Raw genomic sequence first — 23975 nt, 5'->3', positions numbered from 1 at the left:
TATTAAACATACATATGAAATAAAAATAAAAAATATCACATTTGTAATGCATTTTAATTCGTATTTAGTAATTATTTTTAGTATTTATTCAAAAAATAAATATTTTATAACAATAAAATCTAAACTCCGCAAACCATCAACGTTGCACTTTGAAGCCGTACCTATTGCACGTTAAATTTCAATTAACTCAAATATTAATTAATTTATGTATATATATTCGGGGACTGAGTTTAATTTATCATACAAAAGCAAACACCCGAGATCGAACTCGAAACTGCACCAAGTTGGAAAACAGCGTCAAACCATCTGGCGCAACAGGAAAATTTCTTGCCAATCAAACAATACACGTTCACAAGATAATTACTTTAGGACTATATGTCTTTGTCAATTAAGGTTATAAAAATAAGAGCTTGTAATATAAAGTAATCCAAAATAAAAAAATAAGTATAAATTGCAGAAAAAAGAAATAAAATATAAATCTCATAAATATTTGATGTTTTACTTGCGTGAAATTAACAATAAGATTATTTTAAAAATTATAATAAGAAAATATATTTTTTTGAAGTATTTAAAATATATATTTATAAAGAATTTGTAATTCTACATATTTAGCCGTTTAAGATAAGTAGACAACGTAGTAAGCAAGAAAATTTTTGTTGAGAAAACAATTCCTTCCTTCTTCAATCGACATTAAATACATACTGAACTACAATGCGTCAAGGACTCGTAATCGGCCGACTAATTTACGTTTTATACGCTTTTCATCAAGGGCCTTTGTATATACAGAAGAGAAACATAGTATGAATAAAATGCGCTCCAATTCACCCTCATTTTACGGTGTCTAGAAGCAGCTACCTCTTTAGGTAGGTTCTCCCGCAAGGAAAAACATTTACTACCGGCAACCATATTACCTCAGTGTCCTTCTGCGTTTTCCCTTATCCATCTCCCTACGCCCCCCCCACCCCTTTTCGAGTTGCCCTTCGGAACAAAAATGCTGGGCATTGATTAAATCTTACACAAGGAAACGGGATAACTCCATCTTGTTTTCCACTTATTCGGTAGGCCTTACGTTTGAATAAAAAATTAACTTCTGTCATTAAAGACAATATTTGCATTCATATATTCGAGAGGAATTTTGATTTCTCCAATAATTATTTTATTTTTTTCGTGTTTCTTTATAACATTAAAATCTCATTCCAGTATAATCCCAAAATAAACCTACGTTAAAAATCTCTACAAGAATAATAATTACATAATTCTTCGTCTCAATTCGATGAAAAAAATCACCGTCTTCCCTGAATAGTATTCCTTTGTCAATGTATTTTTCCTTCACTATATTCTATCAAGGAATAGACGTTTTTTCTTCATGCTATACAATAAAGTCAGTTTAAGTATTCTCGTGCCCACCATAAATCTTTCTTTCGTTGAGCAAAAGACCCGACGATTGACTGGCGACATCAGTCGCCGTCGCGTATATCAATTATTAAAGGCTATTCGTTCGCTTCCGTCGAGAGGATAGCAGACACCCCCTCAGCAATCGCCTCGGAAGCCATCTCGATCCGCCTCGAGTCGATTCCTGCGGGACCGAAATTGAGTCACACGTCCGAATGAAAGATTCAACGACGAATACTACAAATCGACTGAAACGTAGTAAATAGACGAGAGGAAAGGCGTTCGCGAATGAAAAAGAAAATTCGGAATTCTATATTACTTGATATCATAAAAAAAATATGCTGCATGTCCTTTGTGGATATTTTTGCAATAAAGAATATGCTGTTTCTCTGTCTTGATCTAAATTCTACTCTGAGTCTCTTTCGCGGGATTAAAGCCTAAAAATTGTCAAAATGACATTTTTATGACGAGAAGCGTTTTATTTATCATCTAATTACATTTTTTATTTCTTTATTATGTAATTTAGCTGTCTAAGTATTTCAATCAGTTTATAAAATATAATGTGCAAATCAAAATTTATATTTTAAAGTTTAGTCGATATAATTGAACAGGTACATATAATTGCGTGCGGTGTAAGATAGGGAACCTGACAGAAGAACGAAAAACAAAGAAACGAATGATAGGCGCTAATGTTCTAACGATAACAAATATTTTTGAAGTAAAGTAATTCGACTCGGCAATGCGAAAGCAGGTATAGCGGAGCAGCTTGAGAAAAATAAAAGAAAGCAGAAAAATGGGATGAACAAAAGAACGCGATACACAGCGGGTTACCGGGTGAAATATCGTATTGCCTACAATACATGCATGAAGTATACATACGCTATCGTGGGTGGATACTTTCTGTTTATGGGACGAGCTCTACAGTTTACACTCTCACTATCGAGACTGCGCCGAGGTATATTTCCTGATACCGTTAATAACAAAAAAGTACTTCAACCGCGGCCACATTGGCATCGGCGAATTGTGCATTATTTACACTTTACAGCTCCCGTTTACTCGTGCCGCAGAGAAAGCTATAGATATCTACTTTCCGCGTATTGAATTTATTAACGATTTCTGCATTTCGTACATATCTTATTGTATGGAGCATCAGGTTTGAAGCTTAATGCTCTCAAGTACAACGCGTTTTTAACACGAAATGGCATCGTGACATACATGTATGCATTTTTGTATGCATGTATGTGTAATTGTGTCGGTCTAACAATAAGAGATAATTACACATTTAATTTTTAATTAATTATGCATTACTTTACTGTATTCTCTAATCCATCGAAGTAAAAATTTCTTCAAAGATATTGCACTTTATTTCTCGATCATCGTATTTTTGATTCTCAATAATAGTTTAAATAAATAATCATATACAATTGGAGCACAAATATTACTTTTTTGATATTTGAGCTATTATATGAATATTGTAACTAATAGAATATTATAACAGAAAACAGAAATTATTAATTGGTATAATTAAAGCGCTGAAATTTCAGTTTAAAATGTGACACATCGATTAACAATACGAGAAAACAGGAAACAAAGATACGTCAAATGCGAGAAAGAATAAAACAGATAGGTGTAGCGCAGATTGTAGATTAACATTTACGCCGCGTTAAATGCGTATATAACGATGAAAATGTATTATTATACATGATATCATATCTACATTTTCGGCCATGAATTGCCTTTTAAAGCTGATATTATATTATATTATTGTAGTTTTAATAACGAATATCATTGTAACTCTTTCAACGTAGCAGGCTCGATAAAATACATTGATAATAAAATTCGATAATTGTACTGCTATAGTGATTGACACTTTAATAAGCTCCTCATGGATTAAAATGTGATCTTCTGCGCTACGCCTGCAATACAAATGTTCATGTCAAATACGTAATATTGAATATTTATACATATGTCTACAAACAGACAATAATATAATTTTATTCTACTCTGTAATATGTATCGATTCTTTGAAATTCAATTAAAGAACCTACATTTGAATCGTTTGACATGAATTTTTCGTTTCAAATAAATTATTAATTCGACTAATTAACATTAAGTTTTATAATAAAAATATTTTTCATGAAAAATCTACAAAACTTTCATTATATCGTTGCCGTCGTCTATCCTCCGCCCAGTTTGAAGTAACAATCATCAAGAAACTTTACTTAATTTTTATTTCCTTTCCAAATAAATATTAATTAACTAGCATTTTATATTTGTCTGGAACAAAAATGTGATCATCTTCAACATTGTTCATTTTTTTCAGAGCAAATACTTAAGACTGTTTACGTGGACAATCCGGAGAGTGTTGCGTAGAACATAAATGTAGAACAATGATCTTTCGTATGGTGATACGATACCACGGCGCGCGGCGGTTCGGCAATCGGTTCTTGCTAGGGAAACGCGTGAACGAAGATAACGAGTGACAGGCTGACGGCCAGCTCTGATGTCCACGTTGTAAGCGACGTTAAGGTACGATAGCGTTATCGTACCTTGCTTCGTTGTTATCACGCCCCGGAGGCGCTGCCCTCGCGAGCTAACTTCTAAGGCAATCAACCTTCGCAGGCTTTCGCTCCACACGCAAACTACTATGCAGCCCTTCGAAAGCCGTTGCTCCGATGGTCGGAGTAATTATAATGGTCATTTTGCAATTGCAACTTTGCTCATTTAAGTAGATAATCTCTCTGCGAATTGTCGTGCTCACGCCGTTGTATAATTAGACTATCCTAATTACAGTGTTTACACTTATCTATAATGAATGATTTATATAATCCACCAAACCCTTCGTCAAAAAGTCTAGAGATAATTCTAATTTAATATTTTGTGTTTTAGTTTTTATACATAGTAAGTTTTTGCATATTTATTTTAATATTATATTAATAATATATAAAATAATGTATACATACACATATATACATATATGTATGTATACATACACCACAGAGTCTGGTAATTACCATGCCACTTCTCGTGGGCATAAAGCGGATTAAATTGAATAGAAAAGTCTTTTACCGTTTTGCAAATTTTTCAATAATTAATAAAAAATTAATTAATAGACATTCGCGAATCAGTGTGCTTCCGTGCAAATCGGCGAGAAGAGACAGCCCGGAGTCACGCGAGGCATTGGGAGGAGCGTGCATCTAGCAGCAACAAATAATGCGTAACGCTGGGCTGTTTCTTGTCACTGAATCGCGCGGATGCACGTTTATTCGCAGATCTTTATTAATATTGAGAAATTCGCTAAACGATAAAGGACTTTTCTATTCAGTTTAATGTACTCTACCCAAGAGAGCCGGCACAGTAATTACCAGATACTCTGTATAATATACATATATGTACATATACTACAAATACTGTGCACAGTGTAGTAAAGACAGCCAATAGTAATATAATAATGTGGCTAAGCAATATAATAATTTACAATTTTGTTAGGTATAACTGACTATTCGTTCATGTTTTTCATATCGTTTCTCAATAAGGATCGTTAAAGAATGGAAGAAATGTCGTAACAATACGTATACGGGTTTCTAATCATGCTGGCCCTAGTGAAAGCGCATAAATGCAGCTCGCGGATGCGGACATCGGCGTTGCAAGAGACTCACTTGAATTTACTCCGTATATGCAAACTGCATATAAATGCAGCCTGCCACATATGTGCATACTAAGAGTACGCTATATTAAGAACATGCCGGACCAAGCGCAGCCAAAATATTACATGACAGAAGATTACAAAATAAATTTCCGTGAACTACATATATGATATCATTTTAATTTTAAACCAAATAATATCCGTTTTTGATTAAGCAATATATAAATGAAGTCCAAATCAGGAAATATAAGTATGAATCACTCATCCAATTAAAAAATCATAACTATAATACAGACAAATATAATCTGTGTGTGTGTGTGTTATCATTTCATAAAATTGCTTTAATTTTTATTTATATATTTATATATTTACAGATAAAAGAAATAAATAATATGTACAGCATTGTAGCAACGTACACATTTTTAAATATATAATTTAAAAAAGAAAAGAGTTATCATATTATATAAGATAAAAAATATGATATTAAATGCATATTTTTTTATTCCCATTAAAGTAATAAAGAGTAATAAAATATTTTATAAAGCTTTTACTGCAAACATTCTCTTGCCTTCTTTATTTTAAAAATCTGAAAAATTTAAATTTCTGTTTAACTTTACATAGCAAAACAAATCATTCCGTATTTTTAATATAAAGAGAAAAATGAATACAAGTATCAAGAATTTAATTGTTTTTATTCTTTTGTTCTCTATTTTAAAGTTAATCCAATAATAACTTCGATTTAACTGGTCAGGCACGTAAAGGCAATTTGGAGTATCCTCATTCATCAGTTACGTTGATCACGATGTTGACTTCACGAGACTCGCAAGCAAGCAAATGCCTGTATTTCATAGCTCTACGTGTCCTACGCATCGTTCTAGCGATCCCACAACTGATCGATACTCGAAACCACCAATTTACGGAACTAAAGGACTCGTTTTCGCAAAAAGTTCGTTCATTGCCCATGAAACTTTCATCGATACAACAAGTAGCTAGGTGAATGGCGCAGAGCTTGTTTGAAATTATATTTTAGCGGTCGTATTAAATAATAAATTATTTGCCATGCCGTTGTTTACAGTCGTCCAATATTCGTTTTTGTGCAGGTAGACTTTAGTTAGCGTTAATTAAAAATGCACGCTTTGTATAACCATTTATAAAATATAAAAGCGAATTATTTTCTGGACAAGATTTATTCTTCACTGGCAACAAAGATTTATTCTCGTTTTTCGTAAAATTTGTGTTTGTATTTGCTTAACAATTTCATTGAAGAATTAATTAACAAATTATTTACAAGAGAGCTACAGTAAATTAATGGCTTATAATAGTAATGCACTTTAATTATTGTCAAACAAATTTCGATGTTAATATATCTCTAGAATTGATATGCTTTTATAAGCAAAAATATATAAGAGTATATATTGTTAAAAAACACATTGCTAGTTATACTTAACTGTGTGCTTTAGTGTATGTACATGCTAAATTTGTCGTGTGTTCTTGTTATCACGAATTGCATGAAGTACTGATATAATGTTAAAAGCAAAGTTGTTATTCTGAAGACCGCAAAGATTACTGAAATATGCTTGATAGCGTTATCATGTATGTGTACTTATTGCACGACCAAAACACAAGACACACATAAATCGTTTAATCTGCATTTTTAGAGATATGTAAGTTTGCACAAGTTTTCTTAAATGTAACACAACATAGACGTCGAATTAAGTACAACTCTGTTTAAATACAAAAAATTTAATATGAAAAATACGTTAAAACAGTATTTTATTTAAACTATAAACGAAAGTGAATATTTTCTCTATTATAACGTACATACACAAATGCACAATTTATTGAGTAAAATTTGCAATCTCAATAATGCAATCATACCTGCGAAATACACATATCTGCAAATAAATGTATCATTATGTTAAAATTAAAATTAGAAGAGAAACGATAAACTATAAGGGAATGTTTACTTTTTATAACTTATAATAAAATGCATAGAATATAGGATAAGAAGATGACTAGGATGATAGAATAATTAGGATTTAAAAAGTAATATTATATAACAAAGATTATAATTTATCGTTATTATCAATTATTTTTATAACTTTAATGTATATTTACACTAATATTTATATTTAATGTTTGTAATATTTAAAGCAATAATTGAAAATAATAATGTAAAAACATAAAGAGCTTGTTCATATAAATTATTTGTTGATAAATTTTTGATGTTCAAACTATAATTTGTCTTTTCTAAAATAATAAGCGATTAACAACTGTGATAATGGGCACGCGCAATTTTCGCATTTGCGTGCATTGCAAGAAAAGTTTCCGTAAGCCCAGAAGCCCGCTTATAAGTACCTCTTATTCGTGTTTTTTAAGATACTACAATACTTTTAACGTCAATCTAGTTGCACGAGCCGCAAATAAAAATCGATACGTTTCATGCCGTTTGCATTATTCACGACGACAAATTTAAAGATTTCTGTTCTACCTGCGAAATATCTGCAAATCATTTTTTACTCTCTAAATCTGAATCAGTCACTGAATAGTCACTGATTCAGATTTAGAGAGTACCTGCATTCTTCATGTATTTACCATTATTTCCATGTCTCTTAAAAATAAGCATTTTATTGGGTCTGTGCACAAAAATATATTTCAGAAAAAGATTCGTAATCAGGTTACTATGTTGACCGTACTAATTATTTATGTACTGAATATTTATGTTAATAAAACTGCAAACTTTTCCACATACCATATAGTTTGAAAATCAGTTTTCAGAAGACCATAGTTATTATATTTGTCCAAAAAATCTTACATTGTTAGAATTATTTAATTGTTTTATTTTTAATTTGTAAAATTTCTTCTGTTAATTTAGAATCAATTTTAACGGTTTAAATGAATAATATTAATACATAATTGATATTATACTTTGAACTATCTTTATTTTTCGAAAGCAAAGCACGTTTTATTATTATTAGCTAAATTAATAAAATTAGATAACATTAATAAAATTAACTCTTAAAGAAACAATAGAATATCATCACAAACAAGTTTTTTCGTTTTAGTTTCTTAAAATTATAAAGTACTTACAATTAGTGAATTTATTTTATCATTCTAATCTTTTCACATTTCTCAATCTTTCACTTGCAATCAATTAATTCAAATGTAATTCATAATAAATATGTTTCTGTTCTTTGATAATGTTATAGCAATGATCCACATAGAGATTCTTTTGAAACATGTGACGCACGTATCGCAAAGAAAAAAGGATTCGATACGAGACGAAGTAGAGAAAATTTGTGTGGAAACGTCTTGAAGTGCATTAAAGTCTCGTTGGGATGTTCCGGGTGCAAAACTTACTCAAGCAAGGACTCGGTTTGTGTCCGCTCGAGATGGATCCGATGGAAAACTCTGGCGCCGCTGAATCCGCCTTGGGGGCAAACTCTAGACTCGTGCCAAATGGAGTCAACGTTTTCGCTAACGTGCTTCGCTTTCTCGCGGTACGGAAGCGGCACGAATGGAAGAGGATAATGGGGCTTGAGCGGAATGCGAGGCGATAAACAGGTGATTGCGATGCTCCTCGACAAGAAACAGTCGAATCGACGTGCAGAGTCGGTAAATGGAGGTAATTCTCGATAGACTCCCGGTTAACGTCACGCCTGATACACGACTCCGATACCTTTCTCATCTTTCGTTGCTGGGGAATTCGCTTTATCGAAATTAAATAAAAATATTGATTTTTTAATGCGTTATAATATTCATAATTTTATAGAAAAGTATTTAGTATTTAGTATTTAATAATCAAATTTAATAATCAGTATACATATACACTGAATAAATATATTTCAATAACTTTTTCTGCATTATTATATATTTTTTTGTTTTAGTATAATTATCAATTAATATTCTGTAATTTCATGCATATCAATTTATTGCTATTTGCAGGTAATTATAAAACACATCCAAGTTTAACAAATGCTCTATTTTTCGTTTAATATCTGTAGAGTTTTAATAAAAAATAATATGTATTTTTTATATTATATTTAATTCAATATTATATTTATTATATTTAAAATTAAAAGATTTATAAATACGAGATATTAAATAAAGATATTAAATCTGCCATGGATTATAAATTGATCAGTCTGATTTATCATTTTTACCGAGAAAATGTGTACAATAAAATTAAATAATAATAGTAATATGTAATAATTATTCAATAATTATTCAACTTTAATGTAATAATTATACTGATTAATATAATAATTTTAATATTCAAGGTATTGAACGGGAAATAAAAGTTAACGCTTGGAAAATATATGAAGAAAGAAAGTAGGGTATTTAAGTTTACTTTACGCTTTTCTCTCTTTCATACTGTGTACTTAACAGTACGACAGTAAGTTTTCCAGGTGTAAGTTGTCCGACATACGATTAACGGTATCCATAACGGACTACGAAACAATTTGGTCACTGGAAAGAGGTCAGCTCAATACGTCCATTAGTGTCCGTCTGCCACGTTATCCAAATCGTTCGCTTGGCGATGAAAATATGACAGAACTGCTCTACAAATGATGAATTTTTTTATAGAGTATGTCCATTGATGCGCGACACAAGAATATCGGAGTTCATTTATCTAAGAAATTAAAGGGTATGGATACTCGAGAGAAGTTTTTTTCAGTTTTGCGCGTTGTTAAATTGATTGAGTTGCAAGCTCGATAGTTTCATTAACGAGAACTTTGCGCGAGATCAGTAATGAATCCCGTCAGCGGGTAGGTCGATATTACGTTACATTTACGTTGCGTTTATCGTTCGGAACTAAGCGGTATTATGCCATATTAAACATTATGAATTGGAATATTATAATAACATACACGTATATATATGCCCATTGTATTATCTTTCGGCACGAAATATCATAATTGTACGCCATGTGAGAATATGAGTCGAAATATATTAATCGCTTATATATCCGAAAATATTTTACGACATATTGTATTATAATTACAATATTTTAGCGTAGAGAATGTTATACAAGTTTATAGAAAGATTATAATATGCCGCAAACCGCGATTAACGAAGCATCAATCTACGTGCATTATTCATTATCGCTCTATACACCGTTGCGCATCGTTAATATCGTTTCACACGGTGAAGTATTAATGTACGTCATAAGATAAGAGAAAAAAAGAAGAAGAAGAATGAGGTTCTATCATATGCATGAGGTAACTTGGAAGTTACCGGTTAGTTGATGAAGCAAGAGGCATCGCAATATAGCGAACATATTGGAAAAATGCACTTAATTAATTTAATTGAAATTTTACATCAGTGGTGCGAGTCTCTAACGATATATCGATCACATTATCTTTCCTTCAAAGTGCATAAATTGAAAACTAGCGCTAATCTTTTATTAGATCTTAAATCATTTTTTCCAACTTAATTACTATTTCCAATTATTCCTAGAGATTATCCTATCAGTTTGTGCGATAACACCATCAAATTAATGACCTGTTATATCTTAAGAGATAAATTATGCTGCACAAAGCTAATCAACTAACAAACATTTGCTTACGAACATCTTTTAATCAAAGATTCTTTAATTAACTACACAAGGAATGTTACGTCTACAATATAATCGTTACATAAGAGGTGATAAGATTAACTCTTCATCCGTTCAGCTATTGCACAAAATGTGAAACATACTCGACTTGTTGAATCATAATTGCACAAAATGTGAAACATGATCGATTTGTTGAATCATAATTGGTTCATTACAATAACTATCCCAAATTGGATATATTTCGCACTCAAATACTGATTTAAAAGAATGTTATTTGGATAAAAAGCACGTTCCATATGTAAGAAGATAACTTCATCAAAGTATAATAAAATCTTACTTCATGCATACTTCGATTGTATTATTTATCTACGTCAAAAACGGATCTTTATTGCACTTTAGAATCGGAAACGCGATCTCTGATCGATCGATGGTTTAGAGTGAACTGTCATTCCGAGATATACAAGCAGTTAATCGTGCAGAGGAGATCGCGAGACGCATATATCGTACCGAATGCAGGCAGCTCTCGTGCCAAATCCGATTTGGAGCACAATCGACGTGGCTAAAGAAAGTTCAAGAGGTAGGTTATCGGCGAGAGTAATCGCACCAGATATTGACAAATCACTTTTAAACCAGATTATCGTACCAGTTTTTACGCGCCTGTTAAATCTTCAAGACAGAAGAAAAAGGAGATATTTCTTTTACAAAGGCAAAAATATTTTTATTAAACTCATATTTTTCTTTGAAACGTACCTCCTCTCAAAATGTGCTTCTTCTCATAAAAATCTTGCGAAACGCGTGCTTTATGAAATTCAATCCTAATAAGTTTATATGACGATCGATCGTTTGATCCGCAAATAAAACACGATGTATTTTCAATTTTTCGCATTTTGGTCCATCTGCATTCCGCGCGAGTATTACTTCGCAACTATTATTATATCGATTACACGGTTCTACGTGAAAGCAAGGATTTCAAAGCAGCTGAAACTCTGAAAACAGAGTTTACGCTCTTCCCATTATATGTTAAAAAGTTGCTTTCGAACGGCGAGAGTCTCACTTGGAATGTATGCTCGTCATCTTCGTGTCCTCCAATGACGTACGTCCACGTTGGAAATTTCAACAGGAGGTATAGTCACGTTATCTCTCTTTTCCCTTCTCTTTGTACAACTGTTGACGTCATCCGCGTCTATACTATTTTGTACAATCGAAACTTTCATCTTAATTTTGAATATTTTCGCATTTCTATCTTAAGCTGCGCTGCGTGTTCATGCTTTTCTATTTACACTATTACGATTAAAGTCAAAATATTTTAAATAAATTAAATTTAAAGAAGCTCCTTGTTTTAATCTTAAATAAATCCAAAATTAATTCTTTATTTTTTTATTTATAAACGCATTACATTAAAAACTAATAACAATACTTATTATTTAATAGATTTCTGTTATTGTTACTATTTTAAGACTTACGTCAGTTTATCTAAAAATTCATAATTTTAACTATTATCATTAATAATTAATATAAGTATTAATTGTTTAAAATATAACAGTTATATATTTTAAAAAGAAATCAAATAATAAAGAATCTATTTTTGTCTATTATTTAATCCTGTCTAACATTTTTTGTAAAATTTTTTTATTCACGAACGCTACTTTAATCAAATATAATGAATTTTTTAAACTACTTTTTGGAGTAACCAGGTCAAAGAAATAAAGAAATTTTTTATAGAATATTTTACAAGTGCTAAGCGAGGTTAACAGAGTTGACGTAGTTGTTCAACTATTTTTGTTTTCAGTGAACTTATAACATTTTTTTATTGTTTAATCTAATTTTTTAAATCAATTTAACATATATAAAGAAATTACAATTTTTTTCATAGTTGCTAGATAATTTAATTCGAGAGTTTCGCGATTTTTTAACCATCAATACTTTCATCAATTAAATACTATATCAGTGATTGAAATACCGATCATAATATCGGAGAGAGTATATTATACCGTATCAAATAAATTTATCATAACTCTCAGTGAAATAAATCTGCATTTTTTTAGTAACGCATGACATCATCAGTTGCTTCTTTCCATCTTTTCTTTAGTTCACTTTTGTCCCTGCACTTTTGCGAGTACCGCGTTATTGTTTTATCTAGAAATTTGTTTCACGTTCATTTTATTTAAAAAATAATGCGAATAATTTACCAAAGTATCGTATACTTGAGAATATTACTCGAAGCAAAATATTATACAACAGAGACTTATGGTACTGACACTGAGAAAACCTGTCATATCTGTCGAAGACGTTAAACTAGTTCTTGCTAATGCATGACATCATCGTATTCTCGGAACGCAGACGATTCTCCACTGATTCTGTGGCTCTTGTACCAGCCTTCACTATCAGCGCAATTTCGTTAATAGGCAAATCTCATAATCGACAAAGTTGCTCGACCTCGCACATCCTCTACACACGCTCACCAATTTATTTTTATTCAGTGTTCAGTCTATTCGTATTCTCTGACGCTTGTCCGGTCTTTCGCGCGCTGTCACTGACCTTGAGTCGAACTTGCTGCCGTCCTGGAGCGTGCCGGTATAGTGCATGGTCAGCTGGTCGCCCTTCTTCGACCTGACGTCGCATACCTCGGGCATGTACAGCTTCTCCACCTTGAGACCGCTCTCAGCATTGTCAGCTCTGCTGAGAGCCACAACTGCCACCACGAGGAAGAGAGCGTAACGGCACATCGCAAGCACGGCACTCGCGCTGTTCGACGTATAGGAGACCATGTTCATCAGTCGACGGATGCTCGTGAGCAACTGAGTTCTCGCGGCGTTCTACACCAGCGAGCCACCTTCGGATCCCCGCCGCGTCCCACGTCCCACCGTCCCAGAGCGACGGCGCCGTAGTCGGAACGGAGACCAGGCCAACGGGATCAGAAGAGGACGGAGAGTCCATGCCGCCACATTGCGCCGTCTCATTGGCCCCGTACGGAATATGTAGGTCTCTACCTCGGGAAAGTCCTTTTCTCTCTCTGCTGCTTCTCGGTGCCGCTCGTGATTTCTCGCTCAGCCCTACTCGGTCGTCCCTCCTCGTCCTCCTCGTTTCATCACGCATCGCGCTCTCCTCCTGTCTCTCCTCGGCTGCCTACTCCACATCTCCGTCTTCTTCACAGTTGTATCCCGAAGTCGAGCGTCTTGCTCCGACCTGATTCTCTTCCTGCTTTCTCTCTCGCCGCCACGTTGCGCCGCTTCGTCCTTTCCGCGCGCTTACGTACCCAATGTCTTCGTCCTTCTTCCGCGTGCCGGTGGCATATCGCGGTGTCTGTGGCTTGCTCCGCGCTCGGCTGTATATACCTTTCTCACTCGCCTATCAGGTCGGGTGTTCCCTTTCATCCCTTTAGTCCCATCTTCCGCACCTCCTCGCATCGTTGCGTCTTTCCCTTTTTTTCTCTCCTTCTCTCTTTCCACTCGTTCATTCCTTCGTCCTTCCCTCGTGGTTACCGATATAAAGAACACGAGTCGACTTACGCTCTGATTTTGACGAGATTCCGCAGGTGCATCGCGCGAATGTAAGTTCAATGAGAAAATGTATCGTTCTCGTGAATCGAATTAAGGAATAAACTTCGTCAGGAAGAAATGTTATTTTGCCGACACAACGGAACCTATTAGAAATACGATGGAAACTTTGTTGAAGTTCGCTGGTAAATCATTTCACGAATCTTCCCGAAATACAATGTGAGATATTCTAATAAGGAAAAATTCCTTTTACATCCAACTCGAAAACTTTAAAATTAGTGTGCAACATAATAACTAAAAATTTTGTATTCATACGATCACATATAACATTTAGTCGCATAGTATTGATCGCATGACTTCATCTGGCAATTAAATCTCGAATTCAATATTCAAGTAGCAAATTCAAGCATTTTTATAGAAATACGGTATGCCAATGTGAAAGAAATACTTGGAAATGTGAATGCAATTCAGCAACGATAAAAGACAAATGCGTGAAAACACATTTGATTTCCATTCCTCGGGATTTTATTTTGATTTTGTTCACTTCGTCAAGCGGAGTTATCCACGAATTTTCCAATTCTCTTCCTTTGGTTTGTTCTCTCTCTCTGCGCTTCTTCAACGCAATCCTTGCCTTTCACGTATCGTCCCGCGTATCCATCTATCGCTCTTTAATTTCGTTCGCCGTCTCTCGACCGCCACACCTCGTGTTACATGTCATCCTGATCTCGTCGTTTATCACCGATGTCATCGCGCCACCGCTGCGAGGCGCATCCAAGCGTTGCAATGCGTTTCCTTCCTACGCGGAGAAGGATTTCGTGGTCGTTTCGCGAAGCGTATGGATGTCGGGCTGGTCAAACAGGATGGCCATTATATTTCCTTTTTTTTAACGAGTTCTGGCTTAAATGTCTCGCTCGAAGTTGGATTATCAAACTACAAGTTTTTAATCGATTACGGTCGAAAAACTTACTCGCTTACGTGCGAACAGAATTCACCCCTCGATGAATTATTTATAGGATATTTTATACGTATTGGTATGTAAATGCGGCTGGCCGAGATATGTACATCGAATTCGCTAACTGTTACAGCGGAATTTCCGGATAGCATTTGAATAGCGATACTCAATCGATTAAGGTTCGGTTTCGACTAAAATGGAATTTTACGAAATAAATTTATGTGTATGACATAAGTGCAGACATAAATATAGAAATAAAATTGTGATGGAATAATTGTCGTACCATCAAGTTATACAAGTTATTATTGTATTAACTATATTATTGTATAGCTATTATTGTATACTCTCTAAATCTGAATCAGTGAATAGTACTGTGAATCAGTGAATAGTCACTGATATCAGTTATAAGTATACCACTGATTCATGAAAGTGGTATACTTATAACTGATATCAGTGACTATTCACTGATTCAGATTTAGAGAGTAGCTATTATTGTATTCTATTAGCTAGAATAAAGAGTCTGAATCAATTATGTATTCTATATAAATCTCAAATTATTTAATCGATTAATTTTTAATTATGTTATTTACGATTAATTATAAAATTTATTATAATTGTATATGTACAGTATATATTTATTTTAAAAAAGCACGTGCTTTTTATGCACAAAGATGTGTGAAAAGATATGCCACAATATATGATACAAAGTATAACTGGCAAAGGATATACACATATTTAAGAAAATTATTTCGCACTATTATATAAATTTTTAATCTAATATTTTTATGAAACAAACCAGAATTTCGCAGATATTGGATTTTAATTGTTATTTTACTTCTAATTATTATTTTCATATGTCGTTTATAACAGTAAATATCAGGTGAGCTTTTATCCTATGTCATAAAAATGTTTAATATAGTAAATATTTAATATAGTACATATATGTATAATATTCGCTTATTTGCAGATGAGTAATATTCTCTTGGAAAGAATGCCACGTCGACGGATTGAGTTTATCGTATGTCATGCATGTTTTACGATGCATCGTTTAGTAAATGATGGCGCACGATATTATGAACAAGCTCTTAATTAGCATTTTAAATAGCGTTTCAAGACTCCACTTATCAGTCAATAGCAAATTTGGGCATGATATTGAAGTAACTTCACTTGCTTTCTATCTACTTTGATCGACATGCAAAAGTTTTAAACAATGTAAAACTCTGTTTTGCAGAGTCTTGTAATTCAAACAATGTCAAAATAATTTCTTAAAACATAACTTTCATTAAAGCTCCCCGAGAAAAAATAATCAGATATAATCATATGATCCTGTTTCCATTTGAAGAAGATCTAGATTTATTATTTGGCATTTAGTCATTTTAAATTTTCTTTCTTCAGAGATCTTCGCTAAACTTATATATTTTAATATCGCGGATTATTGTGTACATATTTTTTAATAAAAAGATTTATTCTTTGTCCCCAAACTTGAAAATTTTAATAGATATTTTTCCATAACTATTACATTTGTAAGCGATTCCATGTAGAAGTATAAAATTGTACATAATAATATATTCGGAGACGTCGGTAACGGGCGACGCCTTGACCGTTGATTCGGTCGTGTTTGTTTGTGACGAGTCTTAGACTTAGTCACTGTAGACGAATTCAAATAAGATAAACGAACCGAGACATTACGAATATTATATAAGGACGCTAATTGCCGAGCAGAGTCAGAGTTTTCTCAGTCAGCGGAGTAATCAGGGCATCTGAGAAGAATACCATCCTGTGCCCGAACACCGAGCGATCCGAGGAGTCGATCCGCGAGGCATAGCGTTATTATAATCGTTCCTGCGTTATTATAATCGTTTCGGTTGAATAAAGTGACATTTAATACGCGAACGAAAAATTAAATACTCTTGACATTCTCAATAATCCGTGGCCATTCCCTACACATTTCTAAAAAGTAATATGAGATTCACGATTTGTATGTTACTGATATCAGCATAAAATTTCAACGCCTATCTTCTCTTTTGTCTGCTTTCACCCTATTCTTGTGGCTATGAAGTATATCTTACGTGTAATACATGGTATGTTACACATACGTAAAATACACGGATAACGTTCTTATATGAACATTTATAAGCTTGAAAGAGTACAAGCGCCTTTCGTACGTGCTCCGTAACCTTATTTTGTCAAACTTAAATTTAGAAAGAAGCGAAACCAAATATTTACTCTGATAATAATAGCAATTTCATCAAAAATATTGATAATAATAGCAATTTTATCAAAAATATTGTGCAATTAATTCTGACAGAAATAAAGATTATAAATATGTCTTTCAAAATACGAGAGTTCTCTATCTCGAGTTTGAAGTCGGCATATTTTGGAGGTAAGACGACGTTAGCTGCAGAAATATATTTGCCTGTACTTTTTTAATGCTTTGACGGAAGATAGGCAAACCCGTATCCCCGTTTCGCGACGTCGACGATGTGGTGATGTGCAGCGAAAAGCGAAAAGTCAAGCGCCCTGTATACACACTCGTTATACATCGAGCGCGACGGACCACTCACGTCAGGCCGAGTTTGCATCTTAAAGAATGTTCGCAAAATCGCACTGAACTCTTTGACTCCGACCTCGCCGTGACGCAACGGTTCGAATTATATCTCTTCATGCAGGTCATGAGATTTGTAACAGCATTGATTTTCTCGGTTTGGACAAGAAGTTAAATTAAAAATGATATTATGTAATGATATATATACAAAACAATTATTGGTTATTTTGGTGGTATTTGGAACATTGCACGAGATAAAGTCTCTAAAAAATTTATTGCATAATCGTTATTTCAATTGTAACACTAGCATGTAAAATATCTCAACATTTTATGAGATTTTCTTATTAATTATTTAAAAAAATTTATATATGATCTCCAGTTTAAAGATATTATTATCTTCTATTTCATCAAATATACATGTATTTTATATCTTCTATACATAAAGCAAATCAAATTTATTTTGTACAAAATAAGATCTCGAAAAAGCTGATTGCATAATCGTTATTTCAGTACTAGAATGTAAAGTATTTCAACATTTATAGGATTTTTTTAAATAATTATATTAAAATATTCATATACATATGACCTCTACTTAAGAATAATACCTCCTATTTCTTAAAAATCTATATTTTCTTTATTCTTCTACATAAAACAAGATAAAATATATTTGGTTTTTTTTTAAATAATAGAATAAGTAACAAACTAGTTTCTCAATTCAAAACTCACAAAATTTCATTAAAAATTTATTGACCTAACATTTTGTTTCAGTTTATTCTGTATATATTATACATATACATCCTTGACAAAGAACAATTATTTCTCAAAATCAATAGACCCAAGCGCAAATGTGGTAGGAAGTTCCAACAGCTCGTATAACGACGCTTCCAACTAATCCTCGCTCTGGCTGCTTAACGCATGGAAATTAATAATGAGACAGAATGGAAATCCTAGAGCGATAAGCCCAGGATCTACATAACTCCATGTGGATTATGCAGCAACGCGCAGCCACCAACCCGTATTGAACGAACGATCGAGGAACAAACACAGAATCGGTTCATTTAATCCACGATCGCAGCAGCTGTCTAGCCCACGAAATAATCAGAAATAAAGTCTTCTGGAACGCGCTGCTTGGAAGACGCTCTCAATATTTTAACGTGTAAAAATAAGCTGACCCTTTAATGTAAATAGTTTTAGAAAACGACAATTCTTTTCGACCCATGTTTAACAATAATAATAAAAATTTATTGTATCAATTTTAATTGTAAAAATCTCCTTTTACTAAGTATATATACAATTTTACTATATCCGCATTTTTCTCTTTTAATGTATTTAAAAAAGTTTATTAAAAAAATATTATAAATATTTAAAAATTTATGATATTTATGCAATTAATAAACAATTATCTTAGGAAAATAGTTAATGTCAGTTTTCTAACAATAATTGATTATTAATATAAACTTTATTTTTGTCGTACAAAATATTGTAAATATATAATACACACTAATACATATAAAACATATTGTAACCAAAATAATATAAATTGAATTAAATATTGAACATTCTTTGGCGTTTTATAATGTTCTCGTAAGATAGTTGCACGTTATTGGCTTTAACGAAATTGTCGAGATACAGAGATCTCGTTCCATTCGTATGCTGCGTTAACTCTCTGGGTTCCGTAAAGCGCACATTCAAAAAATAGTTAGATTTGTTAATTTTATGATTTAAAATGAGAAGAATTAATATTTAACATATATAACTAATTGTAAGATCATTGTCATGTAGATATAATTAAAGTCATTGTCATATTTGTGTTTGTGTTATCTGTTACTCATATTATTATAACAGGTAAATTATAAAGAGCCTTTTAAAAAGACCTAAAAATTCTTTTCCTTCTTATTAACTTGTTTTCTTAAACTGATTTAAAAAATCATATTTTCTTGAACATAATAATTAAAAATAAAAAAAGAAATAAATATTGACACATTATTACCATGCGTATAATTTATTTTGAAATCCGGAAATCCATACGTATACTGATAAAGAGTTCCGGTTATTTACTTCTAGTTTCTGGACTTAGCTCGCGTGCACGTGTTCGCGGGTAATATCAAACCGTCACGTGATAATTTGCGTCATGTTGCCAGAAGTAGCTACCTAACTACGTCATTTTCAACATTCCTGATGGAGAAGCCTGAGATCGAGGCCATCCCGGTCTTTTTCATGGGACCGTCGAAAACCCCTGTACACCTGTACACTAGCGCCAGTACATCCATTTTCGAAATTGGTACTATGTAGCCACGTTCATTTTCCGACACTGCCGATAAAACATCAATTTGGTGCGCGTCTCAATCAAAAATAGATGGATAGGCTACAAAAAATTAGGGTGAAATCGATGCTTTGTTGAAATAAATTTTAGTAATTAATAACCATTATAACGTTTTCAATAAAATAAATTACATAATAAAACCAAAATATTTCTTACCCTTTTTACTCATTACATATATTTATATATTACTTTCTTGCATCAATTTATATAATATTTAATCTTGGAAAAATAAATGAAAAGGAATAGATGGGTATAAATAACACGCATATTCTAACTAATTCAAAATTTTTCCCTATCTATATTGATATTTTTTTAGTTTTATAACACTTAACACAACTTATTTATTTTTATCCTTTTGTTCAAGAAGAATAATATATAAAAATAATTTTATTAAAAAATCTGAATAAAAATGTTACACTTTAAAAATAATTACTTTAGTTGTAATAGTATTATTTTACTTTTTGTTTCTTTGTATTTCTCTCTCTATTTATTACTCTAATTGTAAGCTATAGAATTGATCTACATAAGAGTACCATAGCATAGGTGTAACTGTGCACTTGATAAAAAATTACATGTCTGATTAATTTTCAATAATAAAAACGAAGATTTGGCGCGTTGCAATTATACTGTGAAAGAAAAAATTAAAAAAGTTCTATGCTGTTTTTTACATATGTGGAAACAAAATTTCGAAAATTTAATTTATTAGGAGTATAACTAATTCTAAGTTCCTGCCATTTTTCCGCAAAATAAAATTCTAATTCAATAAAATATGTCGTTATATATTTTATTTAAGATTTAAAATTTATTTAAAAATTATTTATATAGATTATTTATATAGAACGCGGCGCGGTTTGTCAACATAATTCAATAAACGATCGATAATTAATGAGCTCTTTGCGAGCTCGGTGCGTGCGAAATGTGCGAGTAATTCCTCAAGCACAATCGCATAATAATCAATAAACAAATAATATTACCAAGATTAAATATCTGCCCTAATCAGTTTTAGCCCATCCATTTTAAGGCAACGGATCTACGAAATGTAATATTTTCATACTATAAATTATTGTAATTCGACATGTATCGAGATATATTTTTGCTCTACATTTGATTATTCGTAGATTCGCTACCTCAATAAAAAAGTTTCTCACTGACTCACCGATCCGATGCGCAACGGGCGGAGTTAGTCGGTCGCGTAGCTACGGTGATACTGTAACATACAAACATAAGATTTAAATTTAAAAAAACGCTCAAAATTATTAACATTTGAAAAGTTAATTCTTACGCGTCTCTAATTCGTCTTTCAATAAAATATTTAGCAATACATTTATCTGTTTATCGAAAAAGATCTTTACAAGAATTGTAGATAATTTCTCTTTCTCTAATTCTTAACTTATCGAGATAAAACAAGCTAAATAAATGAGAATTACATTATGCACATAAGAAATGATACTCACCCCAAAGTTGCTCTGCCGGGGCCCGATGTCTCTCCCAGACCTCCTCCTTCTCTCAGGACGTCAGACCTCCTCCTCCCGCCGCACAGGACACTCGCGAGAAACACTCGCGGATAATAAACTACAATCGCGCGCGGACTAATTTCAGTAAAAGTCTTTCTCGCGCGATACTGTACGGCACTCCCGTTTAAAAAAATCTTTTTTAGTCCGATTATTTGATTACGGCACTCCCGAAGCAAACGCGACGAACCGGCTGCCGTTCATTCAATTAAATCGGCGGACGAGGGGTACGTTAGCTTCCCCGTCTTTGGATTTTTATCCAAGCAGAACAAGAGTTTTGCTTGGGTAAAATCCTCGTACTGGGTACTGGGCCTTCCCACCTCGCTAAGGTCGTACCCCAGGGGAAGGTAGTACTTAAGGAAATACCGTGAAATATAAAAGCTGGTAATATATATATATAAATCAAGTTATCGATTTTCTACCACAGATTTTTCGTACAAATTTGAAAGAGTCGCGACGCCGATTGCCCCGATTCGTTCCGCGTTCATCACTCTGCGTTGCGTTAATGACGACGAAATGTTGGAAGATCTTGACGCGAGATACTACGCGAATCAAGTGGACGGTTAGTAAAAACTAAAGACACGCAGTTGATTAATCAAAAACACAATCAAAATTAAATATCGCACGCACAGTACGGTATCGAGCACGTAAATCTCGCGAATGTAAAACTGTACTATTAATACTTTGCACAACTTTGATGCCTCTCCCAGGCCTCCACTTTCTCTCACGCTGCTCGGGGTGTCCCTCGTGTTCCCTCGATGCGAAGCTGATGCTCCTTCCTGCGTGGATATTTTCTGTAACATAAAAATAAACAAATCGATTAAATAATTGTCACGCGCATCGAACATCTTATTCGTTATTCCGATTAATGTTTTCCTAAATTACTTCTTCGAAAAAAGTCTCTACGTTAGAATCAACTTGAATCAAATTTTTTGATTTATTTCTTTTAACTAATTTATATTCCGAAACACGGTTTAATGTAGCAACTAAATAAGGATAAACGAAAAGAGGGATTCTATAATATCTTTAGAAAAAATAAAAAGTAACACTTACCAGAAGTGTTGGTACGCCGATGCCCGATGCCTATCCTAGGCCTCCTCCTCCTCTCAGGCTGCTCGAGATGTCCGTCGTGTTCCCTCGATGCGAAGCTGATGGTCCTTCCAGCGTGGATATTTTCTGTAACATATAAATAATCGAATCGATTAAATAATTGTCACGCGCATCGAACATCTTATTCGTTATTCAGATTAATGTTTTCCTAAATTACTTCTTCGAAAAAAGTCTCTATGGTAGAATCAACTTGAATCAAATTTTTCAAATTATTTCTTTTTACTAATTTATATTTCGAAACACTGTTTAATGTAGCAACTAAATAAGAATAAACGAAAAGAGAAATTCTATAATATCTTTAGAAAAAATAAAAAGTAACACTTACCAGAAGTGTAGGTACGCCGATGCCCGATGCCTATCCTAGGCCTCCTCCTCCTCTCAGGCTGCTCGGGATGTCAGCTTCGCAGGATTCCCTCGCTGCTCCGATGTCATCTTCTGCGTCGTTATTTTCTGAAACATTCAAATGAACGATTCGATTAAGCGTAATGAATGTCTCGCGGCGCGGAGAGACCCGCGACGACGCGTATAAGGGAGCGAAGCCGACGACATAGTCTCGCGGCGCGGTGAGACCCGCGACGACGCGTATAAGGGAGCGAAGCCGACGACATAGTCTCGCGGCGCGGTGAGACCCGCGACGACGCGTATAAGGGAGCGAAGCCGACGACATAGTCTCGCGGCGCGGTGAGACCCGCGACGACGCGTATAAGGGAGCGAAGCCGACGACATAGTCTCGCGGCGCGGTGAGACCCGCGACGACGCGTATAAGGGAGCGAAGCCGACGACATAGTCTCGCGGCGCGGTGAGACCCGCGACGACGCGTATAAGGGAGCGAAGCCGACGACATAGTCTCGCGGCGCGGTGAGACCCGCGACGACGCGTATAAGGGAGGGAAGCCGACGACATAGTCTCGCGGCGCGGTGAGACCCGCGACGACGCGTATAAGGGAGGGAAGCCGACGACATAGTCTCGCGGCGCGGTGAGACCCGCGACGACGCGTATAAGGGAGGGAAGCCGACGACATAGTCTCGCGGCGCGGTGAGACCCGCGACGACGCGTATAAGGGAGGGAAGCCGACGACATAGTCTCGCGGCGCGGTGAGACCCGCGACGACGCGTATAAGGGAGGGAAGCCGACGACATAGTCTCGCGGCGCGGTGAGACCCGCGACGACGCGTATAAGGGAGGGAAGCCGACGACATAGTCTCGCGGCGCGGTGAGACCCGCGACGACGCGTATAAGGGAGGGAAGCCGACGACATAGTCTCGCGGCGCGGTGAGACCCGCGACGACGCGTATAAGGGAGGGAAGCCGACGACATAGTCTCGCGGCGCGGTGAGACCCGCGACGACGCGTATAAGGGAGGGAAGCCGACGACATAGTCTCGCGGCGCGGTGAGACCCGCGACGACGCGTATAAGGGAGGGAAGCCGACGACATAGTCTCGC

At 34.4% G+C, this 23975-nt stretch overlaps 1 protein-coding gene and 1 long non-coding RNA gene across 3 annotated transcripts in view; both read right to left on the bottom strand.

Moving 5' to 3' along the window:
* Positions 1-13407, bottom strand: part of Fkbp14 (peptidyl-prolyl cis-trans isomerase Fkb14) — a 65721-nt gene extending 52314 nt beyond the window's left edge. The window contains exon 1 of one of the 2 annotated variants that reach the window (XM_071714975.1): positions 13134-13407. In XM_071714975.1, the coding sequence (XP_071571076.1) occupies positions 13134-13369 (236 nt within the window). In that variant the 5' untranslated portion in view covers positions 13370-13407. The remainder of the gene's footprint in view (positions 1-13133) is intronic. The other variant, XM_071714976.1, reaches the window with a different exon arrangement.
* A 6970-nt stretch (positions 13408-20377) lies between these two features.
* On the bottom strand, positions 20378-23437 carry LOC139777507 (uncharacterized). Its single transcript, XR_011719379.1, has 4 exons — positions 22859-23437; positions 22477-22599; positions 21367-22217; positions 20378-21119 (listed from the first exon to the last, which is right to left on the bottom strand). It is a non-coding gene; the product is annotated as an uncharacterized lncRNA (long non-coding RNA).
* Positions 23438-23975: the final 538 nt, after the last annotated feature.

This window comes from Temnothorax nylanderi, unplaced genomic scaffold, assembly GCF_030848795.1.
Source record: "Temnothorax nylanderi isolate EJ_2023f unplaced genomic scaffold, tnyl_v1.0 TNYL_tig0151_pilon, whole genome shotgun sequence".
Taxonomy (NCBI): domain Eukaryota; kingdom Metazoa; phylum Arthropoda; class Insecta; order Hymenoptera; family Formicidae; genus Temnothorax; species Temnothorax nylanderi.
Note: the sequence above shows the minus strand (reverse complement) of the source record. Positions and strands in the feature narration are given on the sequence as shown.